The 22,983-nt window shown below is 46.8% G+C and overlaps 1 protein-coding gene across 1 annotated transcript in view; it reads right to left on the minus strand.

Moving 5' to 3' along the window:
• The window catches only part of USP11 (ubiquitin specific peptidase 11), a 368,572-nt gene that overhangs the window by 203,435 nt on the left and 142,154 nt on the right, over nucleotides 1-22,983 (minus strand). The window contains exon 9 of the mRNA XM_069209659.1: nucleotides 5,356-5,514. Within this exon, the coding sequence (XP_069065760.1) occupies nucleotides 5,356-5,514 (159 nt within the window). The remainder of the gene's footprint in view (nucleotides 1-5,355; nucleotides 5,515-22,983) is intronic.

The raw sequence follows: 22,983 nt of genomic DNA on the forward strand, positions 1-22,983 counted from the left end.
CAACCGCCAAGACCAGCCTCCACACCGTACTTCACGCCATCGGCAACTGGATGGAGGCAAGCCGCCTCAAACTGAACTCTGAGAAGACCGAGATCATCTTGGGCTCCACCAGATCAGCATGGGACGACTCCTGGTGGCCTGCCACCCTGGGATCTGCCCCAATGCCCACCACCCACACATGCAACCTCGGCTTCATACTGGATTCATCGCTCTCTATGACCTAGCAAGTCAACGCCGTCACATCCTCAAGCTTTAAACATCCTTTGCATGCTTCGCAAGACCTTCAGATGGATCCCCGTTGAAACCAGAACAACGGTCACCCACGCCCTTGTTAGCAGCAGAATGGACTACGGCAACGCTCTCTACACGGGAACAACAGCCAAGCTCCAGAGGAAACTACATCGCATCCAGAACGCCTCAGCACGACTCATCCTCAACCTCCCTCGCCACAAACACATCTCAGCCCACCTCAGAAACCTCCACTGGCGCCCATCAATAAAAGGATCATCTTTAAACTCCTGATCAACGCTCATAAGGCTCTCCACAACGCCAGACCTGCCTACCTCAACGAGCACCTCAACTTCCACATCCCGACACGCCACCGCCGCACCGCCAACCTCACCCTCAGGACCGTCCCCCACATCCACCGTACCACAACCGGCGGCAGATCCTTCTCCCACCTTGTCGCCAAAACCTGGAACTCACTCCCGGTCAACCTACGTCTGACCCAGGGCCTCCTGACCTTCAGGAAGCGCCTCAAGACCTGGCTCTTAGAGTAGTAGCACCCACCAACCCCAAGCACCCTCAGACCCTACCAGGTGAGTATCGCGCTTAACAAATTACTGATTGATTGATCCATAGGTCTTCTAACAAAACTTCCACCAAGAATGTGAGGGTTGCCTCCTTTTACCTTATGGAGTGGGCTCTAGGTTTCTCTTTTAGCTGTTTTGGTGCTCAACTGTAACATCTGGATTATCAGAAATGTCCATTCTGCAATGGTTCCTTTGGTCACTGGTGAGCCCACTTGCTTTGGGAAAGGAAATAAATAAATAGCTTTCTTTCCTGATTTGCTTAGTTTTGTTCAGGTAGTATAACTGAGCTACGAATGTCTAGCTAGTGGAGGATTTTCTGCATACGTTTTTGATGGCTGGAGAAACCTGCCAGCTGTATAGTTTGTTTGACATGACCGTATGATAGGACATTGTGTAGAAATTGTGGGTTAGTTTGCATGACCCACTGTCTTTGTGGATTTGCAAGTAGGGTTCCTGTGTCTGAATCACTTGTAGTTCACATATCCTGCACAGACACGTTATTGTTATTAGGAATGCTGCTTTTAGTGTTAAATGTTTTGTCTAACTTTACTCAGTAGCTCAAAGAGTTCCTTCAATAAACGTGTGAGCACTAAGCTTAAATATCAGACGGCTGCTAATCCGGGTGTTGCTATTCTTTTTGCTGCTTCTAGGTATCTCTTGACGAATGGCATACTGAAGAAATTTCTACCCATGTGTCCCCTTGTCTATTGTACTATGGCTAGCATTAAGGCAAGTGTGGGTGAGGCGCTAGTCTAGAAGGTGTGTTAGTGATCTAATGAATAGTGTCCTGTGATTAACTGCCCATGAGACAGACTTTGTTGACCTAGTGAACATATATTTCTCTCACTCTGCAGCATTGTTATTGTGCTTGGTCTTCTGGTTTCCCTCAGGACGTCCATGGTTCTCGTTGGGAATCCCTGAACTCCAGATTCTATGTCTTCAGGAGACAGGCTGCTAGACAGACTGGTAGTCTAGTGATAGGGCATTCGCATGGGAGAGGTAGTGCGTGCACCTGGATGCACAGCTCTGGCTTTTCACTTTTAGTGTGGCTGCGGACCAGTCTAATTCTGGGGTGTTAATTGTTGAAAACCCCTTTCCAATACTTGTAGCTTTATTTCCATTATGTGCAAAAACCATGTTTGCCTTCTTATGGTCTGTCTCCCTTTACGTTTTGTCAGAAAGTGCCCTTTTGTCATGGTCAGCCACACTTTTTACCACAGGCACTGATGTTTTTCGACTGATGTGCACTGGGTCCCTGCTAACCAGTCCCCAGTGCTCTTTCCATAAAAACAAGGTAAAATGTTCTTACTGTGTTACAATTGGCACCTACATTAGCACCCTGTAAGACCCTAATAAATCTTACACCAGTACCTAGGACATGGGTACTAAAGAGGGTCCCTAAGGGCTGCAGCATGTACAATGCTACCCTAAGGAAGGCCCACACAAATTGCATGTAGGCTGCCATTGCATGCTGCATGACACAGTGCAACCCATGTGTGATAACACAACATGGCAAATCAATGCATACAATATATGTAAGTTGCACCTACAGCAAAGCCTTATAGGCCTACAAAGGGTGCATTACATTACACAAGGGCACATATACATGAGCAGATATGCCCTTGTGCTAGATGGTACAAGTGAACAGTGAAGCCATCTTAAGGTATGTACGGGCGCTGGTCATTATGAGTTATAGAGCTACATAATTGCTTCACTGAAACCTAGGATGTTTGGTATCAAATACCTTGTCTTAATAAAACCATACTGATGCCAGCACTGGCTTTATTATGACATGCACCCAGAGGGCACTATAGAGGTACCCCCCTGAAAACCTACTTGTCCTCTAGTGTGCTGACTGGTTGGTATCAACCAGACTGCCCCCGCAGATGAGTTGCTGCCCCCCTGGAGGTGAGAGCCCATGCTTTCTTCCTGAGGGCAGAAACAATGCCTGCTCTGGAGGAAGGTATTCACACCTCCTCCAGCAGGATGGCTAGTGAATCTGCATATCAATGCCTGGGACTTCAAAGTCCCTGCCGCTTTTGATATGCAACTCTGGCTTCTCCCTGACCTGGGAGATGCCACTCCCTGCCGTGAGGCCCATTTGGCAATAGGACAGGTGGCAAATTAGCTATGCAAATAGGTGTGTTGCACTACAAGCCTAGACAAAGCCTGAAGGTGGGCTGCCTGATGTGCCCCATTTAGGAAGGGTTCCACCTTCTTGTTTTTGGTGGAACTACAAGCTATGGGACAGTGTTATGCCCACTACCCACAGGAAATGGTCGTGTGTGGGGGGGGGGGGGGGGGGGGGGGGGGGGGGAGGGGGGGTGAAGTCACCCGTGGGTATTGGCAACTACCCTACACTCCCCCTAAACATCCCTAAATTCAGTATTTAGGGATCCCCCTGACAGAAGGAGCTCAGATTCAACTGACGAAATAAGGACAAAAAGCTGACGAGCGCGCAAACTGTGGCCTACCTGTGGACTTTGGTGCCAAGCCCTGCCTACCTGCTCCTGTCCTGACAATCACAAAGGCCGGAATTGTCCTGCAGCTGTGCATCCTCCAAAAGCCTCAGAGTACTGTCGGCACTTCACCAACTGGCCAGCATCTCCCTTGGAGTGGAGGAGCCACTTCCCTGCATCCTGCAGGCACCGACTGCACAGCCGGGTCCAACAGTTGACCACCAAATCCACATATGCAGCAGCAACCAAGGAGGAGGTCACCAAGTGTACAGGAGGTGAGCCCCCCTCAGCCCATCCAGTCTTCGAGGCACTGATCCACCCCAGAAGCTCCCTGCACCAAAACAGAGGGTACCGCAGCCTGCTGTAAGCACCAAGGCTTGTTTGTGTTCAGCATGAACACCACTGCCTCAAAATCGTACCTGCATGTTGAAGGACTAACAGAGGCCAGCTTCATGCCAGATGTTGTCTTGCTGGGTTTCTTTCCCCTCTTCTGCAGATATCGCCGAGAACTGCGACAGTCTCTTTCTCCAAGTGGCCCACCAGCCAGTACCTCTGCATTTGAGCCCCACAGCCAGAGTACACGTCTTCTGCCAGTGTCAAGCCCCCAGTTGGGTTCCACCAGACTTGTCCTCAAGTCCCCCCTTGCAGACCCTGCTGCTTGTCAGGTCCCTTTAAACTGACAGCTCAACCGCGTAGCCCTTGAGGCTACCAACGCAGCCAGCATTTCTGCACCCAGACGCCACAGGACTGTGTCACACAACTGCTGGTGGTTTTGTGGACCCTTGAACCCAAGCACCTTAATCCCCAAAGGAGACTTGCTACAACCGTTTGCAAGTACATCTAGGCAGTGAATGTTTTACCAAAAAGATAACATTACTGCATTTGAGGCTCATGCCTCAAATCTGACAACTGTGAGTTTCTACTGTTTTCCTGTACAAATCTAAAAATGTGTAAAGTACTTACCAGATCCCGAGGATCTTGTGTCTAAATAATATACAGTTCAGTGTTATTTTTCTAAATTGGCCTTGGATATTCTTACTGGAAATGGGTCTCATTTATTGACTGTGCTTGGATAGGTTTCATATGCACCACATAATTGCATCAGTGTTCTGTAATTTCCTTTTCTCTGTGAAATTCTTTTATGTAAACACAATAATCAGTATTTACAGAAATAATTTCTTTCCTTATTTTAACTTCCAGAGTTTTACAATATAGTAATGACTGCCATGACAAGAAAGTTTTAAATATAAACATTAACAGTCAGCCTAGAACACTACAGACATGTTAAATGATCTTTAAAACCTGCTTTAGCCAAGCAACAAATGTCCGTCAGGTAGAGTCGGATATTTAAATCCGAAAATATTGGGCAATGTGGCACTGCAAAGTAGAATGCAGTCATCTATAGTGCCTGCCGATGAAAAGTATAGCTGTACAAACTAAAACTGTGAGCTGTCTCAGTCTACACCCAGAGATTATATGTATCATCGCTTCCATCTTGAAATTGGTCAATCTTTGATTCTCCTGCTTTAACTGTCGATGGTGCGCACCCTGAGTAGAACATTTCACTCATGATTCCTCCGCCTGCCCCCCAACACACTTTCTTCTACAGCAGTGTCCTTTCTTGCAACCCTTGTATCATCTTCCCCATTCAAGGATGTACCGGGGCATTAGTTCTGAGCTCAGCATCACTTGTGCTATCAATATTCCCTAGTGCACTAAAGCCCATGTACATTCTCCATTAAAAACAGTCCACAGTTAACCCAATCTGAGCAAATCATAGATTTTAACATTACTGAATATAGCTTGTGCTGTAATCGCAAACACTTTATAACCCCTAAAGGGTACATGCTCAGATTGTTAAAATAAAATGGGGGACATAATAATGAAAAAGGGCTAATTAGCTATTGGCAGAACCAGATAATGTCAATACAATTCCTAATTTCATCAGAATCTGCAACCATTCAAGAAACAGCTTTACCCCAACTGGTATGTCAGAATCCATTTTTCAATGGGCGTAGCTGTGACTCAAAACATGGAACAATTCATACGACCATGGCAAACTTTTGGTTTTCCCATGAACTCACCTGGTCCGGCCGGCCCTCAGCATCCCTCAGCTCAATATACTCCTTTTGCTTGACACGGTTCAGGTCTTCATGGAGGCCGTCAAGAAGGAAGGACAATAGCTCTTGTGAGTCGTGCTGTTGATAGCCCAGGAACTGTGAGGCAAAGTGTCCAACCTTGGTCTGTGAAAGAAGGAAAAATTGGGCAGAAGAGATCTTACACATTTAGTGTGAATGCGATTCTCCTTGTACAGTTTAAATGTGACTTGTGTGAGTTGTAGCACTACTTCCAAAAATAAAAACTCACAGAAACGTAGACATTAAACCAACAAAAGAAGGGGTAGAATATGGGCCCTCCTCCAATAGCAGTACTCTAAACAAGAGCCAGGTAAACATTTTTAGAATGTTCACAAAATAAATGTACATACACTTAAATAAAACGTTATCGAACATGAATAGGTCTACCCTGAAAATCTGGCACGCAAGGCTCTATTGACATCCAATTCTGAGCACCTCCTGTGTACACAACTGAGCAGAAGGTCCCTGTAGGCTGTAAAGATCACCAAACAAGTTATCCATGGGTAATCTAGTCTATCTGTTCTTTGGTTTGCAATATTATACCATGCATAGTTTTTTGCAAAATGTTAATGTGTCCAGATTCACATTACTTATTGATGTCAAATAAATCGGCATTAGCTCTCACTATGATTTTTAAATATTTAAAAAACAGGGAACTAAACTTCGAGACAAAAAGTTTAAAATACTTTCGCCCTCATTTCCTGTGCCACCTACAGGACACATCTTTATGAAGTCCAGTTATTTAATGCTTGTGCATCCTAGGACTACTCCCTCCAGATATACATTACTAACTCCTTCAACACTACCTCATTGAAGTAGAGGAATATTTTCTTTCAATCCATCCCCTGAAGCCATACCCAAATAGGTCACATTAAATAATGACTCTGGGTGAGGAACTCCAGATTTTGATCATTTGCTTTTCAGAATTGCTTTAAAGCATTGCACTGTCTTCATTCCTTCGTGTTACTGAGTTGGCTGCACCCCAGTACCTTTCAATGCAACTTCTTTATTTTGTCACTGTGGGGTCATCAATTATGACCTCACTTAAACAGTTTTGTTGACTACTTAATTCTATAGAAATGACAGAGTTTTAATAAAAACAGAGTGCTAACATTCTATATTATTGACAGAAGAGAAATAAGGCAGCCATGGGCGCTTTGCTGCTGGATATAAAAGTTAAGAAAAACCTAACAACTTTTGAATGATCACGTAATCAACCTTTCTTGATTAGACGAAACATCCAGCAACTAAAATGAGAAGGGGTATACACTTCCCCAAATTATGAGAAACACCAGCAAGTTACTTAGATTGAAGCAGGCTATCCCCTCATCCTCTCGCCCACACAAAGTTTAAACAGCTACCTGGGTAAATCAAAAAGAAACCATAATTCGTCTGATTGACATGTTTGCTTGCAACAATGAAAATAAATTGACTGTACACCTCTAAAACAATAATGTACACCTCTATATGGAAAATGTCACTTACCAGTGTACATCTGTTCGTGACATGAGACGCTGCAGATTCACATGCTTTGCACATCCCGCCATCTAGTGTTGGGCTCGGAGTGTTACACGTTGTTTTTCTTCAAAGAAGTCTTTGAGTCACGAGATTGAGGGACTCCTCCCCTTTCGGCTCCATTGCGCATGGGCGTCGACTCCATCTTAGATTGTTTTCCCCACAGAGGGTCAGGTAGGAGTTGTGTATTATAGTAATAGTACCCATGCAATGGAGCAAATATGTATGTACATAATGTAGTTTAAAGCGATATATTTACAAATTTACAAATGTTCAACTTCAAACGGCTACAGGCTCCCGGGGAGGCGGGCGGGCGCATGTGAATCTGCAGCGTCTCATGCCACGAACAGATGTACACTGGGTAAGTGACATTTTCCGTTCGATGGCATGTGTAGCTGCAGATACACATGCTTTGCATAGACTAGTAAGCAGTTATCTAACCAAAAGCGGTGGCTCAGCCTGTAGGAGTTGAAGTTGTTTGAAATAAAGTTCGTAGTACTGCTTGTCCTACTGTGGCTTGTTGTGTTGTTAACACATCCACACAGTAATGCTTAGTAAACATATGAGGCGTAGACCATGTGGCTGCCTTACATATTTCAGTCATTGCAATGTTTCCTAGAAAGGCCATGGTAGCACCTTTCTTTCTAGTTGAGTGTGCCTTTGGTGTTATAGGCAGTTCTCTTTTTGCTTTGAGATAACAGGTTTGAATGCATTTAACTATCCATCTGGCAATGCCTTGTTTGGATATTTGTAGGAAGTTGGCTCTGTATGTGCTATTTCAAAGTAAGGAATAGCATGCACAGAGTCCAAGGGTTCCCCTTAGAGGTAAAATAGTGGTAAAATTAGATAATACTAATGCTCTATTTTGTGGTAGTGTGGTCGAGCAGTAGGCTTATCCAAGGAGTAGTGTTAAGCATTTGTTGTACATACACATAGACAATAAATGAGGTACACACACTCAGAGACAAATCCAGCCAATAGGTTTTGTTATAGAAAAATATCTTTTCTTAGTTTATTTTAAGAACCACAGGTTCAAATTTAACATGTAATATCTTGTTTGAAAGGTATTGCAGGTAAGTACATTAGGAACTTTGAATCATTTCAATTGCATGTATACTTTTCAAGTTATTCACAAATAGCTACTTTAAAAGTGGACACTTAGTGCAATTTTCACAGTTCCTGGGGGAGGTAAGTTTTTGTTAGTTTTACCAGGTAAGTAAGACACTTACAGGGTTCAGTTCTTGGTCCAAGGTACCCCACCGTTGGGGGTTCAGAGCAACCCCAAAGTTACCACACCAGCAGCTCAGGGCCGGTCAGGTGCAGTGTTCAAAGTGGTGCCCAAAACGCATAGGCTATAATGGAGAGAAGGGGGTGCCCCGGTTCCGGTCTGCTTGCAGGTAAGTACCCGCGTCTTCGGAGGGCAGACCAGGGGGGTTTTGTAGGGCACCGGGGGGGACACAAGCCCACACAGAAATTTCACCCTCAGCGGCGCAGGGGCGGCCGGGTGCAGTGTTAGAACAAGCGTCGGGTTCGCAATGTAAGTCAATGAGAGATCACGGGATCTCTTCAGCGCTGCAGGCAGGCAAGGGGGGGGCTTCCTCGGGGAAACCTCCACTTGGGCAAGGGAGAGGGACTCCTGGGGGTCACTTCTGCAGTGAAAGTCCGGTCCTTCAGGTCCTGGGGGCTGCGGGTGCAGGGTCTTTTCCAGGCGTCGGGACTTAGGTTTCAGAGAGTCGCGGTCAGGGGAAGCCTCGGGATTCCCTCTGCAGGCGGCGCTGTGGGGGCTCAGGGGGGACAGGTTTTGGTACTCACAGTCGTAGAGTAGTCCTGGGGGTCCTCCCTGAGGTGTTGGTTCTCCACCAGCCGAGTCGGGGTGGCCGGGTGCAGTGTTGCAAGTCTCACGCTTCTTGCGGGGAGTTGCAGGGTTCTTTAAAGCTGCTTCTTGAAACAAAGTTGCAGTCTTTTTGGAGCAGGTCCGCTGTCCTCGGGAGTTTCTTGTCGTCGTCGAAGCAGGGCAGTCCTCAGAGGATTCAGAGGTCGCTGGTCCCTTTGGAAGGCGTCGCTGGAGCAGAGTTCTTTGGAAGGCAGGAGACAGGCCGGTGAGTTTCTGGAGCCAAGGCAGTTGTTGTCTTCTGGTCTTCCTCTGCAGGGGTTTTCAGCTGGGCAGTCCTTCTTCTTGTTGTTGCAGGAATCTAATTTTCTAGGGTTCAGGGTAGCCCTTAAATACTAAATTTAAGGGCGTGTTTAGGTCTGGGGGGTTAGTAGCCAATGGCTACTAGCCCTGAGGGTGGGTACACCCTCTTTGTGCCTCCTCCCAAGGGGAGGGGGTCACAATCCTAACCCTATTGGGGGAATCCTCCATCTGCAAGATGGAGGATTTCTAAAAGTTAGAGTCACCTCAGCTCAGGACACCTTAGGGGCTGTCCTGACTGGCCAGTGACTCCTCCTTGTTATTCTCATTATTTTCTCCGGCCTTGCCGCCAAAAGTGGGGGCTGGGCCGGAGGGGGCGGGCAACTCCACTAGCTGGAGTGTCCTGCGGTGCTGTGACAAAGGGGTGAGCCTTTGAGGCTCACCGCCAGGTGTTACAGCTCCTGCCCGGGGGAGGTGTTAGCATCTCCACCCAGTGCAGGCTTTGTTACTGGCCTCAGAGTGACAAAGGCACTCTCCCCATGGGGCCAGCAACATGTCTCTAGTGTGGCAGGCTGCTGGAACTAGTCAGCCTACACAGATAGTCGGTTAAGTTTCAGGGGGCACCTCTAAGGTGCCCTCTGGGGTGTATTTTGCAATAAAATGTACACTGGCATCAGTGTGCATTTATTGTGCTGAGAAGTTTGATACCAAACTTCCCAGTTTTCAGTGTAGCCATTATGGTGCTGTGGAGTTCGTGTAAAACAGACTCCCAGACCATATACTCTTATGGCTACCCTGCACTTACAATGTCTAAGGTTTTGCTTAGACACTGTAGGGGTACAGTGCTCATGCACTGGTACCCTCACCTATGGTATAGTGCACCCTGCCTTAGGGCTGTAAGGCCTGCTAGAGGGGTGTCTTACCTATACTGCATAGGCAGTGAGAGGCTGGCATGGCACCCTGAGGGGAGTGCCATGTCGACTTACTCGTTTTGTTCTCACTAGCACACACAAGCTGGCAAGCAGGGTGTCTGTGCTGAATAAGACATGCTGCAGCCCTTAGAGACCTTCCTTGGCATCAGGGCCCTTGGTACTAGAAGTACCAGTTACAAGGGACTTATCTGGATGCCAGGGTCTGCCAATTGTGGATACAAAAGTACAGGTTAGGGAAAGAACACTGGTGCTGGGGCCTGGTTAGCAGGCCTCAGCACACTTTCAATTGTAAACATAGCATCAGCAAAGGCAAAAGATCAGGGGGCAACCATGCCAAGGAGGCATTTCCTTACAATATTGGATTCCCTGTATGAGGTTTTTGGAAAGCAACAAACAGTTGTTTTGTTTTTCGAATTTGTTTTGTTCTATCAATGTAGTACATTAATGCTCTTTTGATGTCTAATGTATGTAGTGCTCTTTCAGCTACAGAATCTGGTTCTGGAAAGAACACTGGTAGTTCTACTGTTTGATTTAAGTGGAATGGTGATATGACTTTTGGTAAGAACTTAGGATTTGTTCGTAAAACTACTTTATGCTTGTGTATCTGAATAAAAGGTTCTTGTATGGTAAATGCCTGTATTTCACTTACTCTTCTTAGAGATGTGATGGCAATTAGAAATCCTACTTTCCATGTTAAATATTGTATCTCACATGAGTGCATGGGTTCAAACGGTGGACCCATGAGCCGTGTTAAGACAATGTTGAGGTTCCACGAAGGAACTGGTGGTGTTCTTGGTGGGATAATTCTTTTTAGGCCCTCCATAAAAGCCTTTATGACTGGGAACCTAAAAAGTGAAGTTGAGTGCGTAATTTGCAGATAAGCTGAAATTGCGGTGAGATGTATTTTAATGGATGCAAAAGCTAGCTTTGACTTTTGCAAATGTAGTAAGTAGCTTACGATGTCTTTGGCAGACGCGTGTAAGGGTTGAATTTGATTATTATGGCAATAATAAACAAATCTTTTCCACTTATTTGCATAGCAATGTCTAGTGGTTTGTTTCCTAGCTTGTTTTATGATTTCCATACATTCCTGTGTAAGGTCTAAGTGTCCGAAATCTAAGACTTCAGGAGCCAAATTGCTAGATTCAGCGATGCTGGATTTGGGTGTCTGATCTGTTTGTGTTGAGTTAACAGATCCGGTCGGTTTGGTAGTTTGACATGAGGCACTACTGAGAGGGCTAGTAGTGTTGTGAACCAAGGTTGTCTTGCCCAAGTTGGTGCTATTAGTATGAGTTTGAGTTTGTTTTGACTCAACTTGTTTACTAGATATGGAAGGAGTGGGAGAGGGGGAAAAGCGTATGCAAATATCCCTGACCAACTCATCCATAACGCATTGCCCTGAGACTGATCTTGTGGGTACCTGGATACGAAGTTTTGGCATTTGGGGATGAATCTCCCATTCGTGGATCTGTTGGTGATGCCGAGAGAGATTGTCTGCTAACTGATTCTGAATCCCTGGAATAAACTGTGCTATTAGGCGAATGGGGTTGTGTATTGCCCAATGCCATATTCACTGTGCCAGGAGACAACTGTGTAGAGCGTGTCCCTCCTTGTTTGTTTAGGTAATACATCGTTGTCATGTTGTCTGTTTTGACAAGAATGTGTTTGTGGCTTATTATGGGTTGAAATGCCTTTAACGCTAGAAATACTGCCAGTAGTTCTAAGTGATTTATGTGAAACTGTTTTTGCTGAGTGTCCCATTGTCCCTGGATGCTGTGTTGACTGAGGTGTGCTCCCCACCCTATCATGGAGGCATCTGTTATTACATATTGAGGCACTGGGTCTTGGAAAGGCCGCCCTTGGTTTAAATTTATATTGTTCCACCATTGAAGCGAGGTGTATGTTTGGCAGTCTATCAACACTAGATCTAGAAGTTGACCCTGTGCTTGTGACCATTGTGATGCTAGGCACTGTTGTAAGGGCCGCATGTGCAACCTTGCGTTTGGGACAATGGCTATGCATGAGGACATCATGCCTAGGAGTTTCATCACTATTTTGACTTGTATTGGTTGTATTGGATACATGGCCTGTATTACATTGTGAAATGCCTGTATTCTTTGTGGACTTGGAGTGGCAATCCCTTTTGCTGTGTTGATTGTCGCCCATAAGTATTGCTGTGTCTGACACGGCTGAAGGTGTGACTTTGCGTAGTTGATTGAGAAACCTGGTTTGTGGAGGGTTTCTATGACGTACTTTGTGTGTTGTGAACACCGTTCTAGCGTGTTGGTTTTGATTAACCAATCGTCTAGGTACGGGAACACATATTTGCTGCCTTCTGATATGTGCAGCTACCACTGCCAGGCATTTTGTAAAAACTCTTGGCGCAGTTGTTATTCCGAATGGCAACACCTTGAATTGGTAATGTACCCCTTGGAATACAAACCTTAAATACTTTCTGTGTGAAGGATGTATCGGTATATGGAAATATGCATCCTTTAGGTCTAGTGTTGTCATGTAGTCTTGTTGGTTGAGCAGTGGGATTACGTCCTGTAATGTCACCATGTGAAAGTGATCTGATTTGATGTAGGTATTTAATGTTCTGAGATCTAATATAGGTCTTAGACTCTTGTCTTTTTTGGGTATGAGAAAGTACAGAGAGTAAACTCCTGTTCCTTTCTGTTGAATTGGTACTAATTCTATTGCTCCTTTTTGTAGCAACGCTTGGACCTCTAGTCCTAGAAGATCCATGTGTTGTTTTGACATATTGTGTGTTTTCGGTGGGACGTTTGGAGGGAATTTGAGAAATTCTATGCAATAACCATGCTGGATAATTGCAAGGACCCAAGTGTCTGTTGTTATTTCCTCCCAATGTTTGTAAAACTTGGTTAGTCTCCCCCCCCACCGGTGTTAGGGATTTGTGACGTGGAAGTCACTGCTTGTTTTGAGGAGTTTTGGGACTTTGGAACTTCCCTCTACTCTTTTGGAATTGTCCCCCTCTATATTGTCCCCGAAAACTTCCCCGCTGATATTGGCTCTGATAAGTGGGCCTTGTTTGTGAGGTTGTGGGTTCTGTAGTTTGTCCTCAAAACCCCCCGCTAAACTGCATTTTGGGAAATGTGCCTCTGCTCTGTGGGGAGAAGAGTGCGCCCATGGCTTTGGCCGTATCAGTGTCTAAGTTTTTCAATAGCAGTGTCCACCTCCGGCCCAAACAACTGCTGTCCGTTAAAAGGCATATTCAGCATGGCTTGTTGTATTTCGTCCCAATGAGCCCTATCATATCTTGCCAGCAGTGCCTGTGAGTTGGCAATACGCCATTGGTTGGCAGCTTGTGCTGCAACCCTTTTCCCCGCAGCGTCGAACTTGCGACTCTCCTTGTCTGGAGGTGGTTCGTCTCCTGAGGTGTGAGAGTTTGCTCTCTTGCGAGCTGCCCCTACTACCACAGAGTCTGGTGTTAATTGCTGCGTGATATAGACAGGGTCTGTTGGCGGTGGCTTGTACTTTTTTTCCACTCTTGGAGTTATGGCCCTGCCCTTCACAGGCTCCTGAAACACCTGTTTGGAGTGTTTTAGCATTCCGGGTAGCATAGGTAAGCTTTGGTATTGGCTATGAGTAGAGGATAGTGTATTAAACAAAAAGTCATCCTCAATAGGTTCTGCATGCAAGGTGACGTTATGAAATGCAGCTGCTCTTGACACCACCTGTGTATAGGCTGTACTGTCCTCAGGTGGCGACGGCCTCGCTGGGTAACAGTCTGGGCTGTTATCTGACACTGGCACATCATAAAGATCCCATGCGTCGGAATCATCCTGACTCATTCCAGTATGAGTTTGGGATTGCATCAGTGGTGGAGTGGCTACCGGTGATGTGTGCGTTGATGGTGGTGGGGATGGTGGCGGTGTTGTTTGTCTTGCCACCTTTGTCTGTGGCTGCTTGTCCTTTTCTTGAAAGGCAAGTCTTCTTTTCATCCTAATTGGGGGAAGAGTACTTATCTTCCCTGTGTCCTTTTGGATGTGGAGCCTTCTCTGAGTGTAGTCTGGCTCCAGTGACTGTAGTTCTTGTCCGAACTTATGTCCTTGCATTTGGGAGGACAGTCCCTGTTCCTCTGTGTAGGAACTTGATTTTGGTTCAGAGGCTGGATGTTTCGGAATGGAAACCTTTTCGGTAGCCTTTTTCGGCTCCAACGACACCTTTATTTTCGGCGTGCCGGTCTCTCGGTGCCACCCTCGGTGTCGAACTTGCTCAGACCCGCTGTCTCGGGCTCGAGTTTGCTGTGTGCCGGTATCTCGACCAGAGTCGGATGACTTCGACACATGCGTGCCCTTTTTCGGTGCCGATGGCCGGTCACCTATTTTTCGGGTTAAGCCATGGCCTGCTGGCGGTGGCGTCCCCTGGGCTTTTGTGGTCTTCTCGTGAGTTTTGTGTGTCGACGTCTTACTCACGGTTTTAGGCGTCTCTTTGGGATCGAGCTCTTCCGAGTCAGACTCCTGGATGGAGAAGGTTTCTTCTTCCTCCTCCAAGTGTCTTTGTCCTGTCGGCGCCGACGCCATTTGCAGTCTTCTTGCTCTTCGGTCTCTTAGTGTCTTCCTCGACAAACGCTTGACAGGCTTCACAAGTATCTTCTCTGTGTTCTGGAGACAAACACAAGTTACAGACCAGGTGCTGATCTGTATAAGGATACTTGTTGTGACATCTGGGGCAGAAGCGGAATGGGGTCCGTTCCATCAGCCTTGAAGAGACACGTGGTCGGGCCGACCAGGCCCCAACCGGGGATCGAAAAAACCCCGAAGGGCCACCGGAGCTCTTCAAAAGTCGGTGTCGATCTGTTGTAACTAACCCGATACCGAACACAAACAATACCGTCGAATTTTCCGAGATTCTAACTATCTTTCCGAACCGAAACACCGAGCGAAAAGGAACACGTCCGAACCGGATGGTGGAAAAAAAACTAAAATGGAGTCGACGCCCATGCGCAATGGAGCCGAAAGGGGAGGAGTCCCTCGATCTCGTGACTCGAAAAGACTTCTTCGAAGGAAAACAACTTGTAACACTCCGAGCCCAACACTAGATGGCGGGATGTGCAAAGCATGTGTATCTGCAGCTACACATGCCATTGAACACACACACACACACATATTTTTTTTTTTTTCCAGAAGAGGATACTTCAATTAAATGCAGACACCCCACAATTTCCTTTGCTCACCGAAAACCATTTGGAGCTGGTATGGCTGTATTTTGCCCTGCCTGAACGGTTCTGAAATTGCATGCACACTTGAGGCGACTGTGTTAAGTTTCTAGTAATATTTATACTACATTTATACTTGTTAACGGCTGTGGCTAGTGAGCGCTGCATGCAATAACTGCATACTGAAATTAGTTTTGAACATTTATGTTTTTGTTACCTCCTACACGTGCACCAAACAGAGCAGGCACCAGTTTCCGGTCCACAGTGCCACCCTATCTGATCTAACCAAACTCCGCTTTCTCCCTTGATCTGTGCTTTCTACACTAAGGGCCATATGTACGAAAGCTTTTTCCCATAGACACAGAATGGGTAAAATCCTTTGGTACATCTGGCCCTAAGTACCAAGAGTCATTCAGGGGATGCAGTGTAGGTTTTCCCCTTAGTCGTCTGTCCTTCCTCTCCATCTGCTACTCTACTTCCGCCCCTATTGAACCATCATCTCAGGTCATTCCAGTGAATGACTAATAGGTTAAGGGTGGGCTCCTGTGATATCTTCCCTACATGGGTGAAGCAAATACAGGTAGGGACTTGGGACAGATTTTTCATTGACACCTTCCTTCCTCTTAACACATTCTATCTTTCAATTCTTCTAGCCCACTAATTGTTTTCCTTCCCAAGGATTACCTTTCTACCAAAACTATTAGTCCAAAAGGTGTTAGATTCCTATTATGCAGTTGTCCCCCAGTTGCTCATGTATCGAGTCCACAGAGTACTTACCCTGGTGACGTGTAAACACTGCTTGACAATGGAATACATCCTGCTGCTCCCGAGGGGACCCTACAAGGACCTCTCCACTGCACCCTAGAACTAATGCATGTTGCTAGTGACTAGATCCTAAAACGGGAAGTCTGAAATCTGCTTGGCATTACCATTTCTCTATGATAGTGATGGATGTTTAATGTACCTGCTGGGCATTAGGACATACCTTACTTGATTAGTGACTTACCACGTTTGTCTTATTTGCGCAGATTCTACGATTGTGGGCCTGCATGTCGAATTGTGATATGGGGACACCGCCGCAACTCCTGAGGAAATGCTCTGGGAGTGTTTCTCCTGTAAATGTATTGTCTTCATTCCTCCTGGAAGGCGTCTTGACATATTTACAAGGGATCCTGACCTACTACTTGATCGTAGGTCACTCTCCGGTTACCCAGTGTAGACAGTACAGAGCTTTTAATCTTGCTACCTGAAACCAGTATACTCCTATGGTTCATTCTGCTGTTGCTAATGGACAGTTTCTAAAGAGAATTTACAACAACTGAATTTCTCCTGTTCATACCTGTAGTTTACTCTGTCAATTCAGGAAGGATGTAAACCCCGAAATTAGAAAGGTATGGTTAAGCTTAGGAAACCATAACAACCCCCACATGCAAACAATATGCAGCGATCATGATTTTTCAATATTTGTATTAAATACCAGGCCTTAATAAATCATTATGTAACATATCCAAAATACAAAATATCGCATCCATAGTGAAGGCATTGATACAGTCCAGGTTAAGGTAATAAGTAAGATCACCTTTGATCTTACTGGCCGCGTTATCTGTGAAATCATGCGTGATGTCATGGACATTGCATTTGGTGATGTTATGGTTTGATGCAAGAGTCATTGTTTGCTCAGCTAACTATTTCTGGCCAGTGTCACTTTTTTCAGTTTAGTTTATAAGCCGTAACTCTACTTTCACTGTGTTTTAAGCAACTGCTTGGGTTTTTAAAAAATATGAGTTAATGTCTTACAAGCAAAATCTGAGGGGTCTCCTCAACTTACCTGACAATACGACTGTATCAAGCTCCTATTCCAAGACATATGATAAATACACAAACATGGAGCATCTTTAGTGGTTTTGGGAGTATGTTTTCTGGGTATTCAGGTCAAGTAGACTTTACTGGGCCATAACTTGTTAGGGTTATGTCATTTAACACCAGTGTCCTGGGCCACCATGCTGGTGCACTTAGAGTGAATTTTTCACATACTCTCTCCTCAGCATGTAACTCGACAAAGGTAGTGAGGCTGAACAGTCAATTACTCCAGGAAGTGGGCTGGAAACCCATGAGTAAAATATGGTAACTGAAGTCAAGCTGTAGCATGTTTTTGATGAACTGTAGGAAGACCCTGAGAGCTAGTGAAATGGTGCCCAACACCAGCAGACTGATAGAGTGCTGCTGCACCACTGGAAACCAAGGCCTCTGATCTGACTCTCCTAGGTGCTGCCGCCCACACTCAGACCAAAAACAATACATGCAAGACCTCAGTCAGCTTTGGATAAAGTAAGGAAACATCCAGTCATAAGTCTTGATGCGTTTTTTTAGCCACCACTGCAGGCCCTAGGCTGCTTCGTACAATATATGCAGATGCTGTCCGAGAGGCATGCCCCAATGCTGAATCAAGTGACGGTGGATGTTCCACTAAAGAAATGCTTTGAAATCAATCATTTCGAGAACCACTCCTTTAAAAAGGTAATCCTCTGCACCCACCAGACATGGGAGTTCATCTTGTTGATAAAGAAATCCTGGAAGGATAGCAGGTGGCCCCAGGCCTGATAACTGCAAGCCTGCTTTCAGCTGCCATTCATCAAGGAACAGGGATATGTGGACCCCTGACCCCCAAAGATGGCCTGTGATCAATGCCTTCACCTTTGCAAATCAGGTGAGTGGGAATTGGGGGGGGGGGGGTGTTCAAGGTGACGACAATGAAGCATAAGAAACCGCATTTTCTAATCCCAGGGTGAAGGAAACTCAGTTCTGGTTGCCTGGTTTCTGATGTAACTGACTGAAGTGCACTGGGTGCCTACTAACCAGGTGCCTACTACCAGTTGTTCCCTACCCAAATTTAAGACCACTGGTCACTTGTCCCCAAGTGATCAGACCTTTAGCACCTATCTTAAGTCACTAATAAATGGGACTATTGTGGGTTATTTTAGCGCTTTGCATTGGCAAATTTATTTTCGCTCTGGGCCTCAGGCCTGTGCTATTTTACCTAGTTCATTTCATTTATCTCCTTTCATTATTTGAGCAAGGGTTCATTTTAGTGGAGATGTTTTATTATTTTTATCAGCTGCCCTTGCATGCAGAACTTATTAGTTCTTTTGCATGACATTTCATCTTGTGCTCAGCCCAAGGCTCCATGAAGCTGTACATGTTAATTTACCGAGCATTGCCAGTCCAATAGTGCATGAACAGAGGTGCCCCTGCGAACTCCAGTTCCAATTCCCTGGATGTACTGGCCACTGGTCACTACCTGCAGTCCAGCTACATAATGCTAACTCCGAACCTGGGCATGTTTGGTATCAAACATGTCAGAATCATATCCTAATACTGATTCCCAGGTATTGGTGGCATGATCCCATGCACTCTAAGGGTTCCTTTCGTGGATCCCCCAGTTCTGCACCTGCCAGTCAATCAGGGATGGAGGAGAGGGAGGGGGTGTCTCTGGGATGTCTAAGTGTAGAGGTGTTACTGCGTTGTGTTTCCCATTCACTGCAGGGGAGATCGGTCTGATCAGAAAGAGGCTGAAAGCAGGGACTGGGTGGCCAATCTGGGGGAACCCACACAAGGGTGTCAAGAAACTCGACCCTTGAGATCTTCTGGCACATCAGGACACGATTGGTCCACTTCTCCTCAGACTGTGGGACTCAGATGCAGTGGTGTCTTTTGGCATCAAGTTCCAGTGCATGGGATAGTCGTGCTTGGAGTCCACCTGCAGAAAGAGGCTGCATGCGCTGTTGGGAAGTCCACAGTGTGCAAACTCAAGGTGGGCTTCGTTTCTGGAGGGCCTGGACACCACGTTGACACCTTTGGCCCACTTAAGCTCGTGCTAGGCGACTGGGGTGCAGTGGTCATGCCTGGCACTGGATTTTAGTGGTCCCAGGTCGTCACAATTCTTCTTTGGTTGCCTGCAGATGCACGGAAGCAGCTCCTCTGCTGCAAGGGAGTTCTTCTTGGCGATTGGCAAAGCACTGGAAGGTCTCCGGTTTCTTGGGGGCTGCAGTAGCAGCACGTCAGTTGCTCCTCAAGGGCCAGCTGCAACAAGCAGGCTGCCAAGGTTGGCGCCAAGTCAGTCATGCTCCTTGGTTCTCAGGTTCAGCAGACCCTGTCCAGAGTTCCTAAATTACACCACCCACAAGCTGGCAGAATTTCCTAGACTGTGTACACTTCAGGCTGGTTACCCTAGGGGTGTGTCCAGCCTGGAAATGCAACACCTCCTGCATAGCTAATTTTCTCGTCTGCTGATGTGGCAGATTGGTCCTGGGGCAGAAGAGGGTCAGCATTCTCCTCTGAGGAAAATAAATTCTGCATTATAAAGGTGGTGGCCTTCTTTGAAGCCTCCTGCCTTGGAATGCAGATTTGTGGGTCATCCTGTTGGGAGGGGTATGAACACCCCTTTCGGGGTAGGCTTTGTTTCTGACCTCCAGAGAGCAAAGTCGCTCACCCTTTGGGGTCAGATTCTCGTCTGCTGGTGGCAGACTGGCTAGAACTAGTCAGGGAGCTCACCAGCAATTGGTAAGTTTTCAGGGGGCACCTCTAATGTGCCCTGTAGGAAGTTGGCTCTGTATGCACTATTTCAAAGTAAGGAATAGTATGCACAGAGTCCAAGGGTTCCCCTTAGAGGCAAGATAGTGGCAAAAAGAGATAATACTAATGCTCTATTTTGTGGTAGTGTGGTCGAGCAGTAGGCTTATCAAAGGAGTAGTGTTAAGCATTTGTTGTGCATACACACAGGCAATAAATGAGGAACACACACTCAGACAATTCCAGGCCAATAGGTTTTGTTATAGAAAAATATATTTTCTTAGTTTATTTTAAGAACCACAGGTTCAAATTCTACATGTAATATCTCATTTGAAAGGTATTGCAGGTAAGTACTCTAGGAACTTTGAATAATCACAATAGCATATATTAATTTTTACATAAAACACATTTAGCTGTTTTAAAAGTGGACACTTAGTGCAATTTTCACAGTTCCTGGGGGAGGTAAAGTAATGTTAGTTCTTGCAGGTAAGTAAACCACCTACGGGGTTCAAATGGGGGTCCAAGGTAGCCCACCGTTGGGGGTTCAGAGCAACCCCAAAGTCACCACACCAGCAGCTCAGGGCCGGTCAGGTGCAGAGTTCAAAGTGGTGCCCAAAACACATAGGCTTCAATGGAGAAGGGGGTGCCCCTGTTCCAGTCTGCCAGCAGGTAAGTACCCGCGTCTTCGGAGGGCAGACCAGGGGGGGTTTTGTAGGGCACCGGGGGGGACACAAGTCAGCACAGAAAGTACACCCTCAGCGGCAACAGGGCGGCCGGGTGCAGTGTGTAAACACGCGTCGGGTTTTCAATAGGTTTCAATGGGAGACCAAGGGGTCTCTCTAGCGATGCAGGCAGGCAAGGGGGGGGCTCCTCGGGGTAGCCACCACCTGGGCAAGGGATAGGGCTTCCTGGGGGTCACTCCTGCACTGGAGTTCCGATCCTTCAGGTCCTGGGGGCTGCAGGTGCAGGGTCTTTTCCAGGCGTCGGGATTTTGGATTCAGACAGTCGCGGTCAGGGGGAGCCTCGGGATTCCCTCTGCAGGCGTCGCTGTGGGGGCTCAGGGGGGACAACTTTGGTTACTCACAGTCTCGGAGTCGTCGGGGGGTCCTCCCTGTAGCGTTGTTTCTCCACCAGTCGAGTCGGGGTCGCCGGGTGCAGTGTTGCAAGTCTCATGCTTCTTGCGGGGATTGCAGGGGTCTTTAAATCTGCTCCTCTGGAAACAAAGTTGCAGTCTTTGTTGAACAGGGCCGCTGTTCTCGGGAGTTTCTTGGTCTCTTGGAAGCAGGGCAGTCCTCTGAGGATTCAGAGGTCACTGGTCCTGGGGAAAGCGTCGCTGGAGCAGTTTTCTTCTGAAGGAGGGAGACAGGCCGGTAGGGCTGGGGCCAAAGCAGTTGGTGTCTTCTTCTCTGCAGGGTTTTTCAGCTCCGCAGTCCTCTTCTTCTGTAAGTTGCAGGAATCTAAATTCTTGGGTTCAAGGAAGCCCTTAAATACTAAATTTAAGGGCGTGTTTAGGTCTGGGGGGTTAGTAGCCAATGGCTACTAGCCCTGAGGGTGGGTACACCCTCTTTGTGCCTCCTCCCAAGGGGAGGGGGTCACATTCCTATCCCTATTGGGGGAATCCTCCATCTGCAAGATGGAGGATTTCTAAAAGTCAGAGTCACTTCAGCTCAGGACACCTTAGGGGCTGTCCTGACTGGCCAGTGACGACTCCTTGTTTTTCTCATTAATTCCTCCGGCCTTGCCGCCAAAAGTGGGGCCGTGGCCGGAGGGGGCGGGCAACTCCACTAGCTGGAGTGCCCTGTGGTGCTGGAACAAAGGGGGGGAGCCTTTGAGGCTCACCACCAGGTGTTACAGCTCCTGCCTGGGGGAGGTGATAGCATCTCCACCCAGTGCAGGCTTTGTTACTGGCCACAGAGTGACAAAGGCACTCTCCCCATGTGGCCAGCAACATGTCTTGAGTGTGGCAGGCTGCTAAAACCAGTCAGCCTACACGGGTAGTTGGTTAAGGTTTCAGGGGGCACCTCTAAGGTGCCCTCTGGGGTGTATTTCACAATAAAATGTACACTGGCATCAGAGTGCATTTATTGTGCTGAGAAGTTTGATACCAAACTTCCCAGTTTTCAGTGTAGCCATTATGGTGCTGTGGAGTTCGTGTTTGACAGACTCTCAGACCATATACTCTTATGGCTACCCTGCACTTACAATGTCTAAGGTTTTGCTTAGACACTGTAGGGGCACAGTGCTCATGCACTGGTGCCCTCACCTATGGCATAGTGCACCCTGCCTTACGGCTGTAAGGCCTGCTAGAGGGGTGACTTCTCTATATTGCATAGGCAGTGTGAGGTTGGCATGGCACCCTGATGGGAGTGGCATGTCGACTTACTCGTTTTGTCCTCACCAGCACACACAAGCTGGCAAGCAGTGTGTCTGTGCTGAGTGAGGGGTCCCCAGGGTGGCATAAGATATGCTGCAGCCCTTGGAGACCTTCCCTGGCATCAGGGCCCTTGGTACCAGGGGCACCAGTTACAAGGGACTTACCTGGATGCCAGGGTGTGCCAATTGTGTAAAACAAAAGTACAGGTTAGGGAAAGAACACTGGTGCTGGGGCCTGGTTAGCAGGCCTCAGCACACTTTAAAATCAAAACAAAGCATCAGCAAAGGCAAAAAGTCAGGGGCTAACCATGCCAAGGAGGCATTTCCTTACATGCCTTCTGCGTGCATGTATTAATAAATCAATCACAGTGAGTTTATTAATACAAGATGTTGGATACCAAACATCCCTAGTTTCAGGAAAGCATTATGTAGCTGGGGGATTCGTAGTGACCAGTGTTCAGCACATGTACTTAAAATGACCTTACTACAAACTTGCCATGCATAATAATCGACAAACACATAGCAGGCTCTTACCTGCTCTTACACACATGCCCACACATGTAATAACGGACCCTGCATTAAAGCTATAAGGCCTGCTGTAGGGGAGACTTACAAATATTATATGCAGTGTTTAAGGGACATGGCACACAGCCTGTGTGCCATGTGGTGTTTTCACTTTTGGGAGCACCTCGTCACACAGCCTGCATGAGGTTGGTGCTGGGTTCCTTAGAGTGGCACAAGTTGTGCTGTAGCTTTTAGAGAACCTCTTCAGTACCTATGCCCTAGGTACCAGGGGTACCATTTACAAGTGACTTACAGAGGTGCTAATGGGGCTGGCCACTTGGGGATCAAGTGATCAGGTGTCTTGGTTT

The sequence above is a fragment of the Pleurodeles waltl genome, chromosome 10 (genome assembly GCF_031143425.1).
Source record: "Pleurodeles waltl isolate 20211129_DDA chromosome 10, aPleWal1.hap1.20221129, whole genome shotgun sequence".
Lineage (NCBI taxonomy): Eukaryota > Metazoa > Chordata > Amphibia > Caudata > Salamandridae > Pleurodeles > Pleurodeles waltl.